This window comes from Mytilus galloprovincialis, chromosome 3 (assembly GCF_965363235.1).
Source record: "Mytilus galloprovincialis chromosome 3, xbMytGall1.hap1.1, whole genome shotgun sequence".
In the NCBI taxonomy this organism is placed as follows: domain Eukaryota; kingdom Metazoa; phylum Mollusca; class Bivalvia; order Mytilida; family Mytilidae; genus Mytilus; species Mytilus galloprovincialis.
In genome coordinates, this window is record NC_134840.1 from 3,993,610 (window position 1) to 4,019,644 (window position 26,035).

Below are 26,035 nucleotides of genomic sequence, written 5' to 3' on the forward strand. Positions count from 1 at the left end.
CAAATTTGACTTTTGACCCCAATTTCAAGGTCCACTGAACATAGAAAATGAAAGTGGAAGTTTCAGGTTAAAGTTTTTGGTCAAGGTAGTTTTTGATGAAGCTGAAGTCCAATCATTTTGAAACTTACTACACTTGTTGCTTATGATATGATCTTTCTGATTTTAAGACCAAATTTGACTTTTGACCCCAATTTCAAGGTCCACTGAACATAGAAAATGAAAGTGGAAGTTTCAGGTTAAAGTTTTTGATGAAGCTGAAGTCCAATCAAATTGAAACTTAGTACACATGTTGCTTATGACATGATCTTTCTAATTTTAATGCCAAATTAGATTATTTTCCCAATTTCACGGTCCATTGCAGGCCTTTCATGAGGAGGCGGTACCCGGTACTTTTACCCTCCTATGCTATTGACAAGTACCGCCTAAATGTAGGAATTTTTATATAAGATATTCATGGAATAGATTTAAAAGTACCACCTAGAAATGTGGAAAGTACCAGTCAACATGAAAGATAATGAAACCCCTGCCATTGAACATGGAAAATGGTAGTGCGAGTGGGGCATCCGTGTACTTTGGACACATTCTTGTTTTTCTTACAAAATAGTTGTTAGAAAATAGTGAGGCAATGAAAATCAAATGCATTAAAGGTGATGTTACTGCAAATTTGATCCAGAAAGTATTTTGCTATCTTAAAGTTTATTTTGTTAACAATAAATTTTTGATGATTTTAGCTGTTGTTGGAGAAAAATACGTCTTTATTGATATTAAAACCAATTAATCACATGAATTGCATGGAATAGCAAATTGGTACCACAAAGATCCAACCCACATAATGCTATTAGTTCTGTTTTCCAGCATGTTTTTATAAAAATCGTATCGATTCTGTAATGGAGTCAATAGCACCTTTTAGACATTCTATACAGTATTAAGATTGATTTGAGAGGCCAATTGAATTTTCACTTGGTTCTCATAATTTACAGTTAGTCTGGGCTGAGCAATAGAAACATGAAGAGAGAGCTGTATAAAATTACTTTAAGTAATTCTGAGGGCAATTTGTCAGGATAAAGTGTTTTCTTTATTTAACATTGAAACATCAGTATGCAGCCTTGAATTGAAAACAATCAGAAACTCAGAGATGTTTATCTCATGTTGACTTAGTAGTCTTGATTTTGGTTTGCAAATAAATAGAGCTGTTGTTTCTAATAAAAAAAAATACAATATTCATACAGACAAAATTTGGAAAACCGGTTTAACAAGGTGTATGCAAGCTTTTAGCGAGCTACTACACCTGTTTCAAGCCGAGTTATTGTCTTTATCCTGCAATTAATTCTGTATATTGTTTGTGTTTTGAAAGACACAAAAACTAACATATTTAGCATTTATTTTCGATTTGTAATCCCTTGAGGCCAGCCTGCGTAGTAATATCAAATCACACATTACGCTGAAGACGGGTTCGCAAAAAAGAATCTCGAATGGTCAACAATAATACATCACTCAAGGTGAATAATTATCTATTTAACATAACAACTAATTTCAACAGTAAAAACAAATAACAAAACATTGTCAAATTTGAAACAAAAGTGTACGAGTTGTCCTACGCTTCAAACTTGACATTCACTAAACATGCATGCTGAAATTGACATGGTTGATTTTGGAACACAATCATACACATTCAAGTTTTGAAATCGACAATTGTCATCGTCATTGGAATGCAACTGGAATACACATTATGAAGTCACACAGGTTCAAACAATACTTAGTCCGGCAGTGGGCGAGCTTTAAAGCGATATCTGTATAGTATACAGATACAGCATAGCAATATCTGTAGGGCTGTATCTGTATAGTACGACACCCAATTGCAGGATAAAATAGTTTTATTATACCACATGTAATAACTAGCATCACCCCTTTTAAGCTCTTGTTTTTGTCCAGAATTTTTTAATCTTCATGTGCCCCAAAAAAAACAGTATTTCAGTGCTTTGACATTTATGAATAAGTGAGAAATGATGTAAATAAAGTTCAATTTAACTGGATTGGTGTTGATAATCAGATAATCAATAAGTTTCCCTCTAATTCAGCTTGGTCTTCCGTGTAACAAACCTAACACAGTTAAATTATGTTAGCTTAAGCTCTGGTTTCTGTTGGAATGTTTCATTAATGTGTCTATGTCAAGGCTAACGAACGAGTCCTGTCTTGTCAAAAAGAGTTAAGTGTTGAACAAACTACCAGTTTCTTCTTTTAACAAGAATTAATTGAGTTAAAAATTTGTAGATTTTAGCTTGTTTTTCAATACCAGTGCCTCATACTTTAATTTGACTGTCAAGCAATTTATTATAGTTGTAACCATTAAGGTGAATGAATTAAGGAATGGTAGGAATTTTGGTTACACGCCATTATTCCGACAGCCCATTAATCCGACAGCCAATTGGTCTGACAACCCCTTAGTGCGACAACCCAATAGTCCGACACTTATCAGGGTATCAGGGTAAAATAAAATGTGTATGTCTGTATTCCGTGGGGTTACTGATATCCTTTCGAGCATAACTGTGCCGACAGCACTTGCCAAATCATACCCTGTTCTAACCAGAAAACATTGAAAACATACCCTGTTCTATAGATGCTCAGAAAATGTATACCCTGTTCTAGACCGTATAAAATAAGATGCAGTTCTAGACCCGGGTTCTAGACTGTATCTTCAACAACTGAATACGAGATCCTGTTCTAGACAAATACTTTTTGTTAAAAAAAACCCTGTTCTAGTCAGCAGGGCATAAAAAGCGACCCTGTTCTAACCAACAGGACATGAAAGAGAAACCCTGTTCTAACCAGCAGGGCATGAAAAAGTGACCCTGTTTTGCGGCACACTTTTACCACTAAAAATATAGTAAGTAACCCCCCGGGGTATTATTACGATTATGTTATAACATATTTTAAGAAATAACTCCATATATATAACATAGGACTAAGGTAGTTCGAATACTTTCTAAGTATATACTCAATTTGAAATCTGCATATAGAGTAGAACAGAATACAATATTTCATTTTCCAAATTACAAATCTATAAAGAGCAAAAACAAAATAGAAAAAAAAAACAACTAACACATTGATATCAAATAACAGTCAGTATCAAGATTTGTGCTTCATAATTCAAAAGAGCTAACAATATAATATGATTTTTTTCCCATAATAGTAAAGTTTTCTTGTGTTAACATCAAAACAAATAAATTTCGAAGATTTATCATGTTTATTTAACTTTTTAAAGTTCTGACAAGTGCTAGAAATATGCTTAATGACTTCATCCCTCAAATATTATAAAGTGAGCATGCGATTGGAAAATGACGCTCATCCTCAACTTTATCAGCTGTACAATACGATTTTTTGAGAATCTGGCATTTTTAATTCCTAATGTAATGGGTGAGCACAGATTGATAATTAACATATGAACTGCCTTTTTTAAAATCAATGATATCTAAATATTTTTCTTTTTGAAAACAATCCTTAAATGAAATAAGTGTCAAGTTTGCTTTCGTCAGTGTTCATTGTTTAAAATTTTTAATAGATGATTCCAATATGTATATTTAACCAAAACACATAATTTACTAAGTTTTTGTTTACAATTAGATAACAAGGATTTGTATAGTTATATAATATACTGAAATAAATATCCCACAAAGAATAATTGATATCAAAATGGACAACCACAAAAAGTATAGAGAGCGGAGTTGGTCTTTTTAGAGAAAATTTACCCATACACATAAGACAGATGCATTGGGAAATTTTGAGCTTTTGGAATAATGAGCTATCGGAGTAATGGGCTGTCGGAATAGTGTGCTGTCGGAGTAATGGGCTGTCGGAATAGTGGGCTGTCTTTTTAGTGAAAATTTACCCATACACATAAGACAGATGCATTGGGAAATTTTGAGCTGTCGGAATAATGGGCTATCGGAGTAATGGGCTGTTGGAATAGTGTGCTGTCGGAGTAATGGGCTGTCGGAATAGTGGTCTGTCGGAGGAATTGGCTGTCGGAATAATGGTTGTCGGACTAATGGGATGTCACCGGAATTTCCACACCAATCATTTCATCAGACTTATTGCTCTTGGTGTTACTGGGACATCAACGGAGAACAAGAGCTGCTTTGGGAAATGTCTTGTTTTTTTGGGGGTTTTTTAACTACATTTTATAGAACTATACATTACGGTTGTTTTATTTCTATAGAAGAAATGTAAACAATTTATTTTATTTTTTTCTGTATGTTATAAGTAATCCTATCTATATTTATATTCTGTTCTTTCCCCTTACATAAATCTTGTGAGGTAATCAATCTAATTTGGTATTATTGCTAACATTACCAGCTCTCTAAGGATTTGTCATTTTCTACTGAACCTAATTAACTGCTTAAAAGAATCAAGACGACTTTGATGAATTGGTAGAAAATGGTATGTTTGCATATTGAGTATCAAATTAGCCAATATTTCATATTTGTAACGAGCAACCACAAAACATGTTTCCGCATATAATTTGTTAAGTGCAACATACATTTTTTCTGTTACATCATAATTGATTTCATTATAAAGTTTAGATGTACTGAATATTTTCAATTGAAAGCATTATTTATCTGTGTTATTGATAAGTTCATTCTTTATAATTGAATAGATACAATACATGTATTTATTCATTAGAATTTGTAATTTTGATTGGCTGACAGCAATCATGAGAAACCCTAATATCATATTTTATTTTCATATGAAATACAACTTCTATGACTGAAAAGGCTTTCCTTAATTGACAATGTTAAAATAATGCAGTGAAAAACAAACAAAAATTTGATGTAACTCTTTAATTTCATGGTTGAAGCATAAAATGTAATTATAGGAATGGTATGCTTCTTTTTATAATTTTATAGGGCTATAAAAGAGTTGATAACAATTCTACTCTTCATACAAAATGTGCTTTGATCAACACTTTAACACACCAATAACATTATAAAACTCTAAGTTAATATTATTATTTCGGGGGTTTTATTATTTGTAAAGTCTCAGGTTTACTGAGGGAGTGGTATGATTAAAATGATATAAGTGCATTAAAATAGTTTTATAGGTTAAAGTATGGTCTTCAACATGGAGCCTTGGCTCACACCAAACAGCAAGCTATAAAGGGCCCCAAAATAACTAGTGTAAAACCATTCAAACAGGAATACCAACAGTCTAATCTATATAAAAAAAAACAAAGAGAAACACCCTTATCTGAAACAATAGTGTAACATGACAACATAGAAAGACACACTATAAAATATCAATTGAAATGGCTTAACTCAATCAAAAGAAGTAATTAAATGAGACTATATAGATTTGATACAATGTTATGAAGTAATTACATGACGCTATGTAAATTTGATACAATGTTATGAAGTAATTACATGACACTATATAGATTTGATACAATGTTATGAACTAATTACATGACACTATATAGATTTGATACAATGTTATAAAGTAATTACATGACACTATATATAAAGGAGTAGGGGCAATAAGGCCCTTATTTGGCCCAAAAATTACTGCAAATTTAAAAGTTATCATACATATTTTTTAATTACTGTACATTATCTATGGTACAAGGTATTCAGAAAAACAAAACAATTTTGGACATTGAACAAGTTACCATGGCAACAAATTATGACTTAATTTGCATATTTTGTAAAATTTCGCAATTTTCTTTGTTTTTCATCAAATTTTTAAGTATATTTTAGATTGAAAAAGTATGTGCGCACCCAAGAAACAACTTTATATTTAGTGAGATTTTGTCAATAGTTAAAATAAAGCTACTGTTAAATTATTTTGTTGTTTCTTGGCTGCGCACGATGTTTCCACAACAGAATCAAAGATAGAAAACTGCATAAATTCTGTATTTTTCATCATTTTTGTGAAACAGTACATATTATGACGTAATTGTGACGTCATCACATAACAATCTTAATGTTTTTCATTGATATTTCTTGACCCTATGCATTTCTAAACATTATGTACTAATTTGAGAAAGTTATCAAACATTTTATTTTCTTGGGCCAAAACCAGGCCTTAATGCCCCTACTCCTTTGATACAATGTTATGAAGTAATTACATGAGACTATATAGATTTGATACAATGTTATGAAGTATGTACAAGAGTTTATATAAGATTTGATACATTATTGAATCCACATCCATTTAGTCTGGTTTATTGGAAAGATTATGTTAAGCTATACCATGGACATACAAAAAAGTTATTTCATTAGCATTTGAAAATCTCTATTTGAAAAAGAAATGGCAACTGGCAGTCACTTGCTAGTCATGCTCATGATAATTTGAAGTTCTGTCATGTTTTCTGATCAGTTGAGTTTTGAAAGTATTTCCCAGTAATAGTCAGTGATATGTAAGTGCAGTGAATTTCTTTTCCATCAGTTTCTGCAATTTTTGCTATTGATGCAAAGCAGTTGTTTATCTAGGGATTTTTTTTTTAATAAGAACTTTACTTAAGTACTGACCATACTTTTTTTCTATTTCAGTTATATGATAAAATCAACACTCAAACAGCTACTCCAGTCCGCCCTCCACCCTCCGATTCTGTCCATAAAACAGTGGAGGTAAGTGGTGACCACAAAACAGCTATTCCAGTCCGCCCTACACCCTATGATGCAGTTAAACAATCAAGGGAGGTAAGTTGGAGTTCTCTCCCTTATTCCAGGAGTTCTCTCCCTTATTTCTATTCCTGCAACCGTTTTTATGTTGTGTATGGTGCAAGTTAGAAGTTTTAGTTGTTATGAGAATGTCTTAGAGCATTTGATATAGTTTTAAAATTAGTATTGGTGTCTGAATATGAATAAACATTTTCTGGTTTAACATTTGACATAGATTGTGTACTGGATATGCATAGTTGCATGTAGAGAACTGAACACTGACAATTGGAAAATGGCATCAAGGACTTGAACTGTTAGATTTAAGTCAGGTTTTCTTGAAGTGGGATAAGTATAGGTTAGCTCCCTTCTGATTTGGAAATTTTCAGGTTTTTCTTTCCAGAGTTGAATGCTACGATTCTTAGTGATAAAAAGTGAATTTTTTTTTCGAAATAGGTGAACAAAAGTGTGGGAAAACTTTAGTTTACATAGAAATATTAAATTTTGAGAAACAATTTTTTCCTAAGGATAACTGTTGATATATTGGTACACTAGTATTCAAAATTGATTCCTGTTTTCCAATTTGGAGTAAAAACTTCATTGTTTCTTAACTAATCTAAAATTGTGAGAAACATCTCATTGTGGAAGGATTTAAATCAATATTAATATGTAGGTTTAGCTTGTTATTCCAGGCTCCTCACCTAGCAAAGGCATTTTGTTTTGTTTTATTATCTGAATTAAGTTTTGTTTATATGCATCACACAAAAATATACAAGCAGGCCCTTCCTAACATCTTCTGTTTTCTAGTTAACTCTTTTTGTCAATGAATATGTATATTAGATAGGAAGGAAACTTCTACTATTTGTTGAGATTGAATCCAAAATTTATCAAGTCACCCTATTAATGGAGATCATAAATTTGAAAAGCAAGTACCAGATTAATAAATTTCCTGGACTTATCTAGGTAAGTAAAAAAAGTATGACCAACGAATATACATAGAATCATTTTCATAATAGCGTGGACAACAGCAATATGTATGTTGGTGATAATACTGAATCATTTACATTTCACTTTTTTTTCATCGACTAAGGATAACAGTGATTTTACACTCACTCAGTCTGTCAGAGGCCTTCAAATGTGGATTTAAATAGAATAAAAGAATAAAGTACATGTACATGCAGGTGCACGAGAAGATAAAAAGAGAAGTACAAATGTATTTAACATTTAAATCAACACACAAGGTTTAGTCCTCTGCTAGTTATTCATATTATTTGATTTAGACATTTAGAACCTTTGGCGACCCACAGTTTAATTGTCTATAACATGTACTATATGACAGGCGAGTGATACAGACAAATGTTCACCTAATCTGACCCAGTCAATTGTTAACCTGAGCACGCAAAGAAATGGTCTTGTCCATACTGTTATGAAAATGATTCTAATACTTGCTACCATTTTTAGAACAAACAATGATTTAGTAAAATTGGTGTATTACCTTTCTTACCTTTCAAAAGTAGTTTCATAAATGATATATACTGTTAAAAACTAACAGATTGATAGCTCTTAGTGTACATATACTGACTATTTTTGCATTTTGATAAGGCCTAAATTAAAATATTGTTTGTTTCCCCAATCCTGACCCTGCCAATCCAGGGGTGGGTACAGGGCCGTAACTAGCCTCTTTTAATAGTGAGGCAAAATATGTTTGCCGAGCGGAGCGAGGCGACAAATTTTGGGCGAGGGGTCTGGGGGCCACTCAAGGCCCCCAGTAGCTCTGAGAAAAATAACGCAAAATCGTGCATTCTGAGCGTTTCCCAGACTTTTTCTTGCATTGAAACGGCTTAATTAGTTTTTAGATATTTTTTTCGACAATCAGGTCCCAAAGCAAAAACAAATATTAATTGTAATTTTAGAACTTCCATTTGTTGTATTTAAGACTTTTAGGTCACGATTATTAGAGACAACATTAAAAGACTAATATGTAGGATAAAGCGAAAATTGTAATTCTCATAATTATTATTACCGTATCTGTCTGTCTGTTCTTGTCTTGTATTGTGATTAGACTTTGGTGATTTTTTCTATGACTAGATTTGAATATAGTGACATTGCAGTATTATACTTTAAGTACTAGTACTGCTTAAGTCCACACCAGGGACCATCTTCACCTTGTTTTACGATCTTTTACGGTATTAATGATTCTTTAAAAGTATTGTTGAAGACCATCCGGCAACTATCAAGATGAAGAGCAGGAACACAAACTTTGACCATTGATCATTTGTATTTTTTCTATGCATTGACTTTATGTGCGATTATGTCCCCATACTCCTTTATTATCTGTTAAAGGGTCTCATCACGACTTAATGCAAGTTTAAACTTTCAATGTAAAAGGTCATATATGGCAATACCTTGTTTTTTTTTCTTCAAATTATTTGATACCGGGAAATATGTGACCTTACTTTAATTCAAACCATGTCAGCTATCTAGTTTTTTTTTTTACAATAAAACAAACTGTGTTGTATTCTTTGATATCAATTTCAGTTATTCATGCAGAAAGGACATTTTTTTGTGTCCACTGAGTAGCATCGCATTTTCTTAAAATATATTTATTGAACAATTCTGGACATCGGTGGACATGTAACATTGCAAAACCACGTTTACAAATGAATATCATCGCTCAGACTATAGTCATAAAGGAGGACAATAAATGAACAAAAGACAAACCCGGAACACAGAAGTACAAACAATAGACCATCAATTCTGAAAACTAGTGTTGTCAACGGTTAACCGGTTAACCGTTCGAACGACCGAATACCGAATACCAAAAACGCTAACCGGTTAACCGGACTTTTTTCAATTTTTTTTAAAGAATTGATATAAATTTATATTGACATCATTAAATAGATGTGTTTTCTTTACAAATTGTCGTCGTGGTAATTATTTTGACTGATCAATTGTCCAGTATATTGATTGCTATTCATAATCCAAAAATATGAAATTAATTAGAACTTGTCTCTGAGCTCGGGGCAAGATAATAGGGAAACATAATTAGTTACATGTTTTAACAGTAATTTCTAATCAGTAACACGATTAAATTTTACGATTTACTTTATCATTTCATATTTTATCTTATATTGTGTAGACCTACATCTGAATGTGTAATCTCTGTCGTGCAAGTCTTTGTCATATTTTAAGCTAAATGCTAACTCAAAAACTGTAAAAAAGCAAACCAAAGTGAATTTAATCAATATATAATTGATGGTACGATTAATAGGATTAATCAATTTACATTGAAACACCTCACATTATTTTCGGAGACAACAAGACAAAATGAAAGAATCATCGGTTTCAGACATATTCAATTCTACGAGATCAAGACGTTTTTTTTTAGTTTTTTTTTCAATCTGAAGTTAGTACAAACGCCATAGTTTATACCGTGTATTTGGTAATGAAGTTGGACAGGAATCTTCACAGACCAGCCTTATAATACCAAAGGACAAACTTCAATTCATTGTATTATAAAAACGTAAATGTATGACTTGGATGGAAGGTAGTCCGACACATTGACACTCATACCTCATCTTCTTATATCTATGTGTAGGGTACTATTGATAAGGCCTTAGAATATCAACTAAAATTACCGGTTAACCGGTTAATTGGTCGAACGATTATACGATTAACAGGTTATGCAAAAGTGTACGATTTGACAACACTACTGAAAACTAAAAGGAAAATAGAAACATGGATAACGAAAAACATCCAGAGGATACACCAGGGAGTGAAGAGAATTTGCTTCTTGCAAGACACTTTCCGTGAAAACAATTTGAGTATGAAAACAACCTTTTGTTTCATTTTTTAGCTCACCTGGCCCGAAGGGCCAAGTGAGCTTTTCCCATCACTTTGCGTCCGGCGTCCGTCGTCCGTCGTCGTCCGTCGTCCGTCGTCCGTCTCCGTCGTCGTTAACTTTTACAAAAATCTTCTCCTCTGAAACTACTAGGCAAAATTAAATCAAACTTGGCCACAATCATCATTGGGGTATCTAGTTTAAAAAATGTGTGGCGTGACCCGGCCAACCAACCAAGATGGCCGCCATGGCTAAAAATAGAACATAGGGGTAAAATGCAGTTTTTGGCTTATAACTCAAAAACCAAAGCATTTAGAGGAAATCTGACATGGGGTAAAATTGTTTATCAGGTCAAGATCTATTTGCCCTGAAATTTTCAGATGAATCGGACAACCCGTTGTTGGGTTGCTGCCCCTGAATTGATAATTTTAAGGAAATTTTGCTGTTTTTGGTTATTATCTTGAATATTATTATAGATAGAGATAAACTGTAAACAGCAATAATGTTCAGCAAAGTAAGATTTACAAATAAGTCAACGTGACCGAAATGGTCAGTTGACCCCTTTAAGAGTTATTGCCCTTTTTAGTCCATTTTTAACCATTTTTCGTAAATCTTAGTTATCTTTTACAAAAATCTTCTCCTCTGAAACTACTGGGACAAATTAATCCAAACTTGGCCACAATCATCATTTGGATATCTAGTTTAAAAAATGTGTGGCGTGACCCGGCCAACCAACCAAGATGGCCGCCATGGCTAAAAATAGAACATAGGGGTAAAATGCAGTTTTTGGCTTATAACTCAAAAACCAAAGCATTAAGAGCAAATCTGACATAGAGTAAAATTGTTCATCAGGTTTAGATCTATCTGCCCTGAAATTTTCAGATGAATCGAACAACCCGTTGTTGGGTTGCTGCCCCTGAATTGATAATTTTAAAGAAATTTTGCTGTTTTTGGTTATTATCTTGAATATTATTATAGATAGAGATAAACTGTAAACAGCAATAATGTTCAGCAAAGTAAGATCTACAAATAAGTCAACATGACCAAAATGGTCAGTTGACCACTTTAGGAGTTATTGCCCTTTATAATCAATTTTTAACCATTTTTCGTAAATCTTAGTAATCTTTTAGAAAAATCTTCTTCTCTAAAACTACTGGGCCAAATTTAACCAAACTTGGCCATAATCATCATTGGGGTATCTAGTTTAAAAAATGTGTCCGGTGACCCGGCCAACCAACCAAGATGGCCGCCGTGGCTAAAAATAGAACATAGGGGTAAAATGCAGTTTTTGGCTTATAACTCAAAAACCAAAGCATTTAGAGCAAATCTGACATAGAGTAAAATTGTTCATCAGATGAAGATCTATTTGCCCTGAAATTTTCAGATGAATCGGATAATTGGTTGTTAGGTTGCTGCCCCTGAATTGGTAATTTTTAGGAAATTTTGCTGTTTTTTTTGTTATCTTGAATATTATTATAGATAGAGATAAACTGTAAACAGCAATAATGTACAACAAAGTAAGAACTAAAAATAAGTCACTATGACCAAAATAGTCAATTGACCCCTTAAGGAGTTATTGCCCTTCATAGTCAATTTTTAACAATTTTCTTAAAATTTGAAGATTTTCAATAACATTTTCCACAGAAAGTACTGTTATAGATAGAGATAATTGTAAGCAGCAATAAGGATGATTAGTAAAGTAAGATCTACAAACACATCACCATCACCAAAACACAATTTTGTCATGAATCCATCTGTGTCTATTGTTTTATATTCACATAGACCAAGGTGAGCGACACAGGCTCTTTAGAGCCTCTAGTTTTTTTTAATTTTTTTACATGAGGCATTTGCCTCATTTGCCTCAATGTAGTTACGGCCCTGGGGTAGGTAGGTAGGAAAATAATTTTATTTTTCCGAAAAGCTTGAACATTATCGGACGATCCGGCAAGCCTGAAAATCCAAAATAAATAAAATAATATTTGACTTAGATTTGACAATAAAAGTTTATGAGTAGCACCAATTTTGCAGGGTCGGTCGGGATTGGGGAAACAAACAATATTTTATTTTAGGCCTAAAGCTAAGGTAAAGTAAACCTATCCTATGAATGAGAAAGAAAGCAGTAAAATTATCCATATTAAGTTTTATTACTGATCAGAAAAAATCATAAAGATAGTTCAGAGAAGGGTTAATTATTTTTCCTTAGAAATGGCCAGGTTACTGTCTTTGAAATTGATGCTAATGTATTAGTTTTTTTGCATTGATTTTGTGGAAAATATTGAATACTATCCATTGATTCTAGAGTTACTTCTTTTTGAATGATTTCAGTGAAAATCTATAAATAATATTAAATCTAAAACCGTTTTATGTAGTTGTTTTTGTTAAGTATTTTCTTCTGTGTATCACATAACCTTGAAGTAAGCAATGGCCTTTTTTTTTTTCTTTTTTTTTTTTTATCAAAACATATTAATTACAGGTTTTGGAAACAATCAAGAAACGTCCGTCAGAATATGCAACTGTCTGTGAAGAATTATCACAAATCTTATCCAAGCCACATATCACGGTAAGTCTGAAGAATTATCACAAATCTTATCCTAGCCACATATCACGGTAAGTCATTATTGTCATGGTTCTTAGTCACATATCACTGTAAGTCACAAATCTTATCCGAGTCACATATCACGGTAAGTCATCTTATTGTTATGGTTCTGGGTCAAGACACATATCATGGTAGGTCATAGTTCTTAGTCAAGCTACATATCATGGTAGGTCACAGATCAAGTCAGGTATCATATTATCCAAGTCACAAGATTGTAAAAGATCTTAGTTGTCACATGTTGTTAGTCACAATATTGTCACATATCTTAGTCAAGTCACATTTTATAAGTCACAATATTGTCAAGAATCTTAGTCAAGTCACATAATATTGTTACATTGCCATATTGTCAAGGATCTAAGCCAAGTCACAAAGCATGTAGAGTCATCAGATTTTCACATATCATCATATCATGGTAAGTCACAATATTGTCATTGATCTAAGTCAAGTCAAGTCAAGGTATGATAAATTTGTTTCTTCTATAAGCCATGGAGTATCAAGTATATGAACTATAGACATGACAAATAAGTTATTTCTATAAGCCAGGAAGTATCCAGGCAGCATAAATAAGTTTCTATAAGCTAAAATACATCAAGTCTATGTACTCAAGGCAGGATGAATAAGTTATTTCTATGCTTCATGAAGTATCAAGTATTTGTAACTCAGGTAGGTTAAATAAGTTATTTCCTTTTTCTTGCTATGTTGAAGACAGCTGGTTGGAGACCCATTTGTGCATGGCCTTAGGTTGAAATCTGCTATTTGGTCAGGTTGTTGCCTTTTTGACACATTCCCCTTTTAAATTCTCAATTGCATTTCTATAAGTCATGAAGTATCCAGTACATGTATCCCACATTTGATAAATTAGTTTCTGTAAGACATAATACATTAAGTTTGTGAACCTCCTCTATGATAAATAAGTTATTTCTATGCTCCATGAAGTATCTAGTATTATGTACCTCAGCCATGATGAATAAGTTATTTCTATGCTCCATGAAGTATCTAGTATTATGTACCTCAGCCATGATGAATAAGTTAATTCTATGCTCCATGAAGTATATAGTATTATGTACCTCAGCCATGATGAATAAGTTATTTCTATGCTCCATGAAGTATATAGTATTATGTACCTCAGCCATGATAAATAAGTTATTTCTATGCTCCATGAAGTATATAGTATTATGTACCTCAGCCATGATGAATAAGTTATTTCTATGCTCCATGAAGTATCTAGTATTATGTACCTCAGCCATGATGAATAAGTTATTTTTATGTTCCATGAAGTATCTAGTATTATGTACCTCAGCCATGATGAATAAGTTATTTTTATGCTCCATGAAGTATCTAGTATTATGTACCTCAGCCATGATGAATAAGTTATTTCTATGCTCCATGAAGTATCTAGTATTATGTACCTCAGCCATGATAAATAAGTTATTTCTATGCTCCATGAAGTACCTAGTATTATGTACCTCAGCCATGATAAATAAGTTATTTCTATGCTCCATGAAGTATCTAGTATTATGTACCTCAGCCATGATGAATAAGTTATTTTTATGTTCCATGAAGTATCTAGTATTATGTACCTCAGCCATGATGAATAAGTTATTTTTATGCTCCATGAAGTATATAGTATTATGTACCTCAGCCATGATGAATAAGTTATTTCTATGCTCCATGAAGTATCTAGTATTATGTACCTCAGCCATGATAAATAAGTTATTTCTATGCTCCATGAAGTACCTAGTATTATGTACCTCAGCCATGATAAATAAGTTATTTCTATGCTCTATGAAGTATCTAGTATTATGTACCTCAGCCATGATGAATAAGTTATTTTTATGTTCCATGAAGTATCTAGTATTATTCCACTGCATGTTGATTTTGATGGTGAAATCAACATTTGATTGGTTGAAACTATCACACGTGACGTCGAACAAAACTTCATATTCCCCTCTGAGTATCATATTCCCCTCTGAACATCATATTTCCCTCTGTAGATCGGGACCTCGTAATATGACGTTACGCGCGGTTAATGTGCATACCGTTTTGAAAGTCGTTTAATTAAAATAGCGTTAGATAAGTCATTACTGTGTTTAAATTTATTCAAGCGTTAAAATAAAAAGACTATTAATTTACTTTTGATCCGCACTGTTTATGCCGTGTTTAGCTATTAAAACAAGCAGATAAGAAAACAAACGTATACAAATTAATATAGTATATTCAGTAAGTAAACGAAGCATAGGCAGTGGAATAAAACATTCATTTCCCTAAGCTTCGAGAGATATGAAGATTTGTTCACCCTCGAAAAATCACATTTCCCTCGGGCAAAGCCCTCGTGAAATATGAATCTTCTTGGGTGAACAAATCTTCATATCTCCCTCAGGAACGGGAAATAAATGTATATCATGTACCTCAGCCATGATGAATAAGTTATTTTTATGCTCCATGAAGTATATAGTATTATGTACCTCAGCCATGATGAATAAGTTATTTCTATGCTCCATGAAGTATCTAGTATTATGTACCTCAGCCATGATAAATAAGTTATTTCTATGCTCCATGAAGTACCTAGTATTATGTACCTCAACCATGATAAATAAGTTATTTCTATGCTCCATGAAGTATCTAGTATTATGTACCTCAGCCATGATGAATAAGTTATTTTTATTGGGGAATGAAGTATCAAGCATATGTAACCAATTCAATATAAATAGATATCTAGAAATATGATATATGAGCCATGAAGTATCAAGTGAAATAGGTGCCATACGGCTGTAACTTCTAAAGGGATTAAGTAATGCATGGTCCTTTAAGATTTACTTATCTTAAACAGAGATGGAAAGATTTTATTTCTTATAATAGAGTAATCTTTCAAAAAGATAAACATTGGAGTTGTTTCCCTTGCACCATACTTGGTCCTGTGAAATAATGATTGAAAATTTTCATATTTCAGGAAAACTAACTCCACACTTTTTATTGATCAAATTCAATTAGGGGTCATATAAATATCACTTTGTATTGGAGATTATATATTAAGAATTATTAAACAAAATTTGATTGGACTATGTTTGGTGAGTTTGTATTTTGTAGGATCAAATATCTTTAAAAAATATCTTAAATCACTATTTTATATATTTTCTTTAAGGGTCCTTATACATTAGAGTTAAGGTTCATTCATGGTTATGGTAAGGTTAGGGGATGTTTTAGGTTAGGTTTAGGTTTTAGGGTTAGGGCTAGTGTTAGGTTTAGGTATAGGTTAGGGTAACGTTTGGGGTAAAGAATAGTTTAGTATAGCTCTTTATGGGTTGGAACCCCTAAAGTAAAAGAAGGCCAAAATCTGTTTGATTTCACCTGCCATTTATCTACCTGTATTTGTACAGTTGTAGTTGAATATTGAAGTGGTATTGATGTGTGTATAGTAAGGATATATATTTAATTAAATAGAAATTGGATGCTTTTATTATTTCCTTTTAAAGAATACATGTACTTTGTTGTGGATTATTAAGGGGTCATCCATAATTGTCAACCATTTTCCAAATTTTACACTTAAAATATACACTTGGGGGGAGGGGGTTAAAAATCAACATTTTTACCGTACGCTTTTTTTTTTATTTCCGAAATTTATGTCGTTTCCATAGGGAAAGTCGATGTATAAAATCGAGAATTGGCTTGAGTGTGTTTCTCTTCTTATTTCTTGTTTATTATTTTCACTTGATGGTTTTTATTTCAATATCATAATTCTCCTCAATCCGCAATGAATGATTAAAAGATTAAATCATATGAAAACTAAATCTTTCAAAAATGTGAACTAGTAAAATTATTTGAACAAAAAGTTTGCAAGCATTTCTCAGATTGTGAATTTCACCTGCTATATTATAGATCGTTATCGTTTTACTCTGTTTAATAAACAAAATTGATGGAAACACTAAATTCTCTGAATGTTTTGATTTTGACAAGACACCGTTTTGTGAAAAGTTTTTAAACTGATCCTTCAATTGATTTTCTTGTTATGCATTCCAAAATAGTAAACCTGTAAACCGAAGTAAATTTATTTTTCTTAGTATAAGCCTCCGTTAATTAGGAGCACCTCCATATGAAGTTTAACCTTAACTTAAAAAATATTCAAATATATGTACACGTTACAGTATATAAACATAAACGAAATAGTGCCATGAACGGCATATTTACAGGGACCTTTTGAATAGATATACAGGCGGGAAATTTAAAAACTTAAAATGTTTTAAAACATTACAGTTTTATTTATTGCTGTCTTGAGCTCTGATTCCATCAACAACTGTCATTCAATACTTTACCAATGCAATATAACCATGCATTTCCCTTTCTTTGATTCTTAGCATAATTTATGTTCCCTTTTGTTAATCTTTTGCATGCTCTAGGTGCCCTTTTTCATTGGGGTTACCATTCCCACTGTGTGATAAGGGAAACACTAATATTTGTACTCTTTATTCTGACAAAACACAAGCATCACAGATAGATGTCATCAAATAAAACAATCAGATATGTTTTAGTTTATTTTCAATGCAAATGTCTATATATTAAACTTAATCCCAGTTGTTTCCTTATCCCAGTTATTTCCTTATCCCAGTTATTGAATCTTTTGTGTATTTCGTATTTATGTCTTTACCCTTGTAGCTATATATATAATGATTTCTTTAATAAAATATGTTTACAGTAAACTTAAATATAATAGACATGATCTTCTTTTTATTAAGAATGATTGATTCTTCTCTTGAAACCTAAAAATGGTTGATATACACTTTTTGAGGGAGGGTGGGGGGTCTGAAAAAGTGTATGTTTAGTACACTTTGGAAAATGGTTGATAATTTTGGATGACCCCTAATGTTTGATAAGTTTTGCTGAGTTGTATGTTTTTATGCCCCATTTATGGGCATTATGTTTTCTGGTCTGTGCGTCCGTTCGTCCGTCTGTTCGTTCGTCCGTTCGTTCGTCCGTTCGTCCGTCTGTCCCGCTTCAGGTTAAAGTTTTTGGTCGAGGTAGTTTTTGATGAAGTTGGAGTCTAATCAACTTGAAACTTAGTACACATGTTCCTTATGATATGATCTTTCTAATTTTAATTCCAAATTAGAGATTTAACCCCATTTTCACGGTCCACTGAACATAGAAAATGAAAGTGCATGTTTCAGGTTAAAGTTTTTGGTCAAGGTAGTTTTTGATGAAGTTTAAGTCCAATCAACTTGAAACTTAGTACAAATGTTCCCTATGATATTATCTTTCTAATTTTAATGCATAATTATATTTTTTATCCAATTTCACGGTCCATTGAACATGGAAAATGATAGTGCAAATTTCAGGTTAAAGTTTTTGGCTTCAGGTTAAAGTTTTTGGTCAAGGTAGTTTTTGATGAAGTTGAAGTCCAATCAACTTGAAACTTAGTATACATGTGCCCTATGATATGATCTTTCTAATTTGAATGCCAAATTAGAGTTTTGACCCCAATTTTACGGTTCACTGAACATAGAAAATGATAGTGCAAATTTCAGGTTAAAGTTTTTGGCTTCAGGTTAAAGTTTTTGGTCAAGGTAGTTTTTGATGAAGTTGAAGTCCAATCAACTTGAAACTTAGTATACATGTGCCCTATGATATGATCTTTCTAATTTAAATGCCAAATTAGAGTTTTGACCCCAATTTTACGGTTCACTGAACATAGAAAATGATAGTGCAAATTTCAGGTTAAAGTTTTTGGTCAAGGTAGTTTTTGATGAAGTTGAAGTCCAATCAACTTGAAACTTAGTATACATGTGCCCTATGATATGATCTTTCTAATTTAAATGCCAAATTAGAGTTTTGACCCCAATTTTACGGTTCACTGAACATAGAAAATGATAGTGCAAATTTCAGGTTAAAGTTTTTGGTCAAGGTAGTTTTTGATAAAGTAGAAGTCCAATCAACTTGAAACTTAGTATACATGTTCCCTTTGATAAGATCATTCTAATTTTAATGCCAAATTAGAGAATTTATTCCAATTTCACAGTCCTTTAAACATAGAAAATGATAGTGTGAGTGGGGCATCCGTGTACTGTGGACACATTCTTGTTGTTTGTGTAATACTGAGAATCATGTCAGAAACAATTCCAGAATAAGGACACAATCTGATAGGAAAGGGATTTAGGAATAATTTGTTTATCAGTAAAAAGTCAGATGTATAGTCCATGAGACCACATCAACTTTCCAGACCTGCAAGTGAATCTATAGTACCCGTCTTTTCTCATGTCCCTACTACTTGTATCATCAAGGTCAAATGAATTTATACTTTGTGCATAAGAGACAATAAAGGACCCAGGGGATGGGATTGTGGTTACGACAATTGGAACAAATGCTCTGTCATCTGTCAAACAGTCCATGACGTGTATACCAATAGGTAATGTCATCTAGTTCATGACATGTATATACCAATAGGTAATGATGCTTATGTCAAACAGATAGTCCATGACTAGTAGTCCCCTTTTTGAAGGAATGACTTGAACTTTATCACTTACAATCCTTTGTGTAATAGCTTCCTTTTAAGTAGTAAACCCCTTTTTATACGACTGTAAAAATTGAAAATTTTTTGGTCGTATATTGGTATGATGTTGGCGTCGTCTGTGTCGTCGTCGTCGTCCGAATGCTTTTAGTTTTCGCAGTCTAACTTTAGTAAATGTGAAGAGAAATTTATGAAACTTTAACACAAGGTTTATTACCACAAAAGGAAGGTTGGGATTGATTTTGGAAGTTTTGGTCCCAACATTTCAGGAATTAGGGGCCAAAAAGGGCCCAAATAAGCATTTTCTTGGTTTTCACACTATAACTTTAGTTTAAGTAAATAGAAATCTATGAAATTTTGACACAAGGTTTATGACCACAAAATGAAGGTTGGGATTGATTTTGGGAGTTTTGGTTTCAACAGTTTAGGAATTAGGGGCCAAAAAAGGGCCCAAATAAGCATTATTCTTGGTTTTCGCACAATAACTTTAGTATAAGTAAATAGAAATCAATGAAATTTAAACACAAGGTTTATGACCACAAAATGAAGGTAGGGATTGATTTTGGGAGTTGAGGTCCGAACAGTTTAGGAATTAGGGCCCAAATAAGCATTTTTCTTGGTTTTCGCACCATAACTTTAGTATAAGTAAATAGAAATCTATGAAATTTAAACACAAGGTTTATGACCATAAAAGGAAGGTTGGGATTGATTTTGGAAGTTTTGGTCCCAACAGTTTAGGAATAAGGGGCCAAAAGGGTTCAAAATTAAACTTAGTTTGATTTCATCAAAAATTGAATAATTGGGGTTCCTTGATATGCCCAATCTAACTGTGTATGTAGATTCTTAATTTTTGGTCCTGTTTTAAAATTGGTCTACATTAAGGTCCAAAGGGTCCAAAATTAAACTTAGTTTGATTTTAACAAAAATTGAATCCTTAGGGTTCTTTGATATGCTGAATCTAAAAATGTACTTAGATTTTTTTTGATTATTGGCCCAGTTTTCAAGTTGGTCCAAATCGAGGTCCAAATTAAACTTTGTTTGATTTCATCAAAAATTGAATAATTGGGGTTCTTTGATATGCCAAATCTAACTGTATGTAGATTCTTAATTTTTGGTCCTGTTTTCAAATTGGTCTACAATAAGTCCAAAGGGTCCAAAATTAAACTAAGTTTGATTTTAACAAAAATTGAATTCTTGGGCTTCTTTGATATGCTGAATCTAAACATGTACTTAGATTTTTTATTATGGGCCTAGGTTTCAAGTTGGTCCAAATCAGGATCCAAAATTATTATATTAAGTATTGTGCAATAGCAAGAAATTTTCGATTGGACAGTATTCAGCAATAGCAAGAAATCTTCAATTGAACAGTATTGTGCAATAGCAAGAAATTTTCAATTGCACAGTATTGTGCAATAGCAAGAAATCTTCAATTGCACAGTATTGTGCAATAGCAAATATTTTCAATTGCACAGTATTGTGCAATAGCAAGAAATATCTAATTGCACAATATTGTGCAATAGCAAGAAAGTTTCATATTTTCAATTGGAGTTATCTTTCTTTGTCCAGAATAGTAGTTGAATCAACTTAAATCATTGCTTTATACAATGTACAATGTATATTCACTTTTACTACCACATGATAAATTTATACAATCTTTACCATTCAGTGATAACAAGCACTTTTTTTACATTTTAATATGTATTTAAATGAGTAGTTATTCGGTTCAATTTTTTTCATTTCAGATTTCATAAATAAAAAGAAAATTTCTTCAAACATTTTTTTGAGAGGATTAATATTCAACAGCATAGTGAATTGCTCAAAGGCAAAAAAAATTTTAAGTTCATTAGACCACATTCATTATGTGTCAGAAACCTATGCTGTGTCAACGGTCGTATAAAGCTGTGCCCTGCGGAGCATCTGGTTGAAGGAATGACTTGAACTTTATCACTTAGAACCCTTTGTGTAATAGCTTCCTTTTAAGCAGTAGACCTCTTTTTGAAGGGATTACTTGAACTTTTTCACTTGGTTCCCTTTGTGTAATAGCTTCCTTGTAAGCATTAAACCTCTAAAGCATTTTCTTTCAACAGCAGATCACGCTTTAATAGATTATTATGTAACTAATAGGTTTTCCATTTAGTTTTTAAATGTGTTGCATATCTTGGTAATAAAGCTAATTAGAGAAGACTGTTTTATGCAGATGCTATGGCTGTATAATTAATATTTTAGAAGCACAGACAATTTGTTTTCTTTTGCTATAGAAAATAACTTCCCTAAGCCAACAGAGTTACCGAAACATAACATAAAAAGCGTGAATGAATTGATTATATAGTCCGTGTTTCTCGCCATCGTTTGATGAATCTTGACATAATTGCCATCATTCTCCATTAATTAAATCAACATCATCTTTCAGCTTTTGTTCGTACCTTTAAACTGTATCATCTGTCAATGATAAAAAAACCTGTTAGTAAAAACTCTTCTTCTGTTGCACATGATAACAACACTATTATCTTGTGTAATGTTTGCACCATTTCATAGGAGGTTGTTTTCTGTTTGGAATTAAGCAGCATAGGATAAATATAAGATATTCTTGCTAACCTATGAGGAGTATTGTTGGCTCAGGTGTTCAGATATAGATTTTATTTAAATCACTTTATTGTGAGATTTGAAGAATTGATGGCAGATGCTATAGAAGACAACTTTAGGAATCAGCAGGTGAGCAGATCAGTTATTGCATGCTCTTTGTTTGGTTCTATTTGGAAGGTTTCATCTAAAGATTTATCCAAACTCATATTTTGATTTTTCTTCAGAGACAAATTTTAAAGAAATCATGTTAGATCCCAATTCCAAACATAACTTTCTTGCATTGTTCCTGCATACACGTATAAATTATCTATAGATGATCTTCAAGATAAATTTCAGGAAAGTTCTGTTGACCTGATAATCATGTTTTAATTCCCTCCCAGTCAGTACAACACTTTATAGACAACTTTCGAGTTCAATGCATTTCCGTCAAAAACTTATATTTAAGTAAGCATCATTCAAGTGTTTAGGTGCATCATCCATGTTGTGCTATTGGTTGGAAAAATATGATCCTATATTGCATGAATTATTCTACAAAACAAATTATTAAAATTGACATACAGTTTGATACGTGACATGTCATTTCATGAAAGAAATAGCTAACAGTGGCCTCAACCATAAGAGAAAAGCTAATATATAATAGAATTGATGTAATATTTTGAAGGTTGTGTCCTTTAAAAGTCTTTAAACTATCAAATGACAACAACAAGCTTTCTATAAAGTCTTTGGTCTACAAGAGATGCTATTAGATCTAATGAGCCATTGTGATCCTCATATCAAAAGATAAGACCTATCTTATTTGAAACCAATTATAGTCTTGATTCAGAATAAGATGTATGTAATGAGCCATTATGTAGTAAAATTGGACCTTAAGATGTATGGATCTGTATGAAATAGGAGGTTTATTGTAATTGGGGGTTCAATCAAAAGCCTTGATAGTTACCAATTTTCCAGACTATCTCTACTTTCACGATTTTTCTACTGTTCTTTGTTATTAGAATGCATATTTGATTTGTTGTCTGGTCTCAACTTTGTGGTCATTTTAGGCCATTCACCCCAATTAATTTTTAAAATTTTGTCATATTTAAAAAACAAGTTGCTTTCTTTAAAAAAAAGAAAAGCAATACATGAACCTAAGATTGCTGACTGCCGGGTCACCAAAAGATTGTTGCTGAATTTGTGTTTGCTTTTGAATTGAAATAATTGACTGTGAATAGAAGAAGCCAGTTGAACGTATATATTTACAGCTTCTATTTGAATAGTTATTTTAAAGCTCGACTATTTTATATATTACTTGGGAATGTACATATTTTTTCCGACTATAACCCATTGGCAAATCCTAATTTCTACTAACCGGATGACTTATGCAAATCGCACAAACCTATCGCAATATAAATTTATGCACTCAGTTTGCTTTATAAGCTGGAATTCTGGATGCATTTATTTTATCTATCACATCTTTATATTTTGTTTCCTAAATGAATGCCTTTATATTGAGTTTCTCAACTCATATTTGAAGCTGTCTTTACTCATGGTATAGATGTTGTATGCAGTTAAACCTGTGGCATGCAATTGATTGGGACCTCTTATGAAGAGACTTATTTTGGTCTCATAAAACATCTTAAATTTTAAGGATTTCCCGATTTTACTTAAATCAATTCAAATATTATACAGAGAAACTTAGTTTTGCCAAAGAATTTCTTAATTCAGAAGTTTATAAATACCTGTACACACTTTCAAAATAACCAATTTATATAAAAAGGTATGTAGATATAAAAAAATGCCAGACACGAGTTAAGTCTATAAAAAAAGCATCAGTAACGCTTGAATGAAAAAAATTTAAAAGGCTAAATACATTACAAAGTTAAGGAATCTATTCCTTGGGTAGACAATCCTCAGCTTTTTGAAAAGGTCAAAGTTTATAATAGGACAGTGACTCAAAAAAGAAACAAAAGAGAAACAACTCGAGGTCAGAATACTGTTAGTAATGATGACCGTGTTTGAAAGTCACATGTAAAGCTCTTTCTGCCGTGTCCTGAATTTAGATAACAAAAACGAAAATAAGCTTCCACGAGTGAATTTAATAGTATTGCATGCCAGTAGTATTTAAGCGCACGAAATAGTAAAAAGAAAACATCTCACTGATACTCAGGAAAAGAATACGCATTTGTGTCATCACATATCTTAATCTAATAGTTGAAATCGAATGTCAAACGGCTTACATTTAATGTTTGGACTCCGGATGCATTGACATTTTATCCGGAATTTTTGAGAATGCAAACCGATAGTGTGCTTTTGAACTGTGATCTATAATGTGAATGAATCAAGACGTGTAGGATAGTTGGTCAACACAATTAATACAATTTTCAAAACCGTACCATAGTACAAATAAAGTTTAGATGCTATAAGGTTAAATTATTAAAACAAACAAACAAAAATTGAATTAAAATCTTATAATAAACTATAACGTTCCTGTTAGTAATTTTTTTCAAATTCTTTTGAATATATATAATATCAATAAACACGAACGTCAAGTATTTACGGATGGACTTTTTATTTATCGAATGAATCTATTTTTAAATTCTAACATTCCACTATGTGAATATATTACTATACACAATATAAGCAAAGACTTCTAAATCCATACTTACAGTATAAAATAATCAACATTGGGGTTGTAATTATTGTAAATTATTTGTACGGTTGTTGTTAGTTGCAAGGATTTAAAATCATGCTTTATGAATTGAAAACACACAAGTATTTTTATTCACGACCGTTTAAAATTTAAATATTTAATAAATTGATCTTACTTTCCGTTTTATGGATTTATTACAATACAAAAAAATAAATAATAATTACTCATAAAACATAAAAACTAAAATGGTATGAAATAATTAATGTAGGAATATAATGATTATTGTTTATACACATTTTTTTTTGTAGGATGCAAGAATTTATTTAGATTTAATTTTTATGTTTCCTTTACAAATGAATATTAAAAAATACCAAAGCAGAGTAACTTGTCATATAAAATATTTAAATTGCAACTCTGAAAATATTCTGATTTCAATCATTGTTAGTTTCTCCAGAAACATAAATACAGTATTTATTTTGTATATATTTTTTTGATTCCGATTGAATTAAATACTTTTGATAAGAATATTATCTTAATATTTTGACCAGAATGTTATCTCCCGTAAGTCTAGTATGATGAAATACACAGTATCCTGTGGTTAAATCTTCAAACATAATTAGTTTACATGTTATCGAGACAACAGACAATACCACGTTATACTATTTGACCCAGATACACAGTGCACAAATATAAATGCGTCGTCAAGGGCCATCAAGGGACCATATCAAAGACGTAGATAACAACCTGTTAAGACCTGTATAAATGACCGAAAACTTTAGAGACGTTCCGAGAATTTTATTCTGACTTCCAGCCGAGAGATATCGAGTGGCCCATAGACACATCCAAAACTCGCCAATATATAAGCATGCAAAAAATGAAACTTTATTATTTTGCCCAATCTAAATGCATAACTGGTTTAACAATATCTTTTATTTCTATTTGTCCGATGGAATATTAGGGTTTTCCTAATGATGTTATGCGTCTATAGGTTGCACTTTATAAATACAGCTGTTTCTCAAACCACGCCTCTTTTGGGGAGATTTAGAATATTCATAGAAAATTAATTTTGTTTACATACTGGTTCCCTGTTATGCTCTCTGTGTTCCATCTCATAGAGACATAACTTGGAAATGTTACCAGTAAATATACATGTGCATATTGTTTACATTGAAATCTGTGGTAACCCTTTATTCGAGGTAGAGGTAGTTAAGAAAATTAGTGTTAGTTTAAA

The 26,035-nt window shown here is 32.0% G+C and overlaps 1 protein-coding gene across 16 annotated transcripts in view; it reads left to right on the forward strand.

The window, feature by feature from the left end:
* LOC143066989 (peripheral plasma membrane protein CASK-like) overlaps window positions 1-26,035 on the forward strand; it is a 196,150-nt gene that overhangs the window by 135,820 nt on the left and 34,295 nt on the right. For 13 of the 16 annotated variants that reach the window (XM_076239891.1, XM_076239887.1, XM_076239890.1 and 10 more), the window contains 2 exons: window positions 6,546-6,695; window positions 12,968-13,054. In XM_076239891.1, coding sequence (XP_076096006.1) covers window positions 6,546-6,695; window positions 12,968-13,054 — 237 coding nt within the window. The remainder of the gene's footprint in view (window positions 1-6,545; window positions 6,696-12,967; window positions 13,055-26,035) is intronic. The other 3 variants (XM_076239900.1, XM_076239896.1, XM_076239899.1) reach the window with 1 other exon arrangement.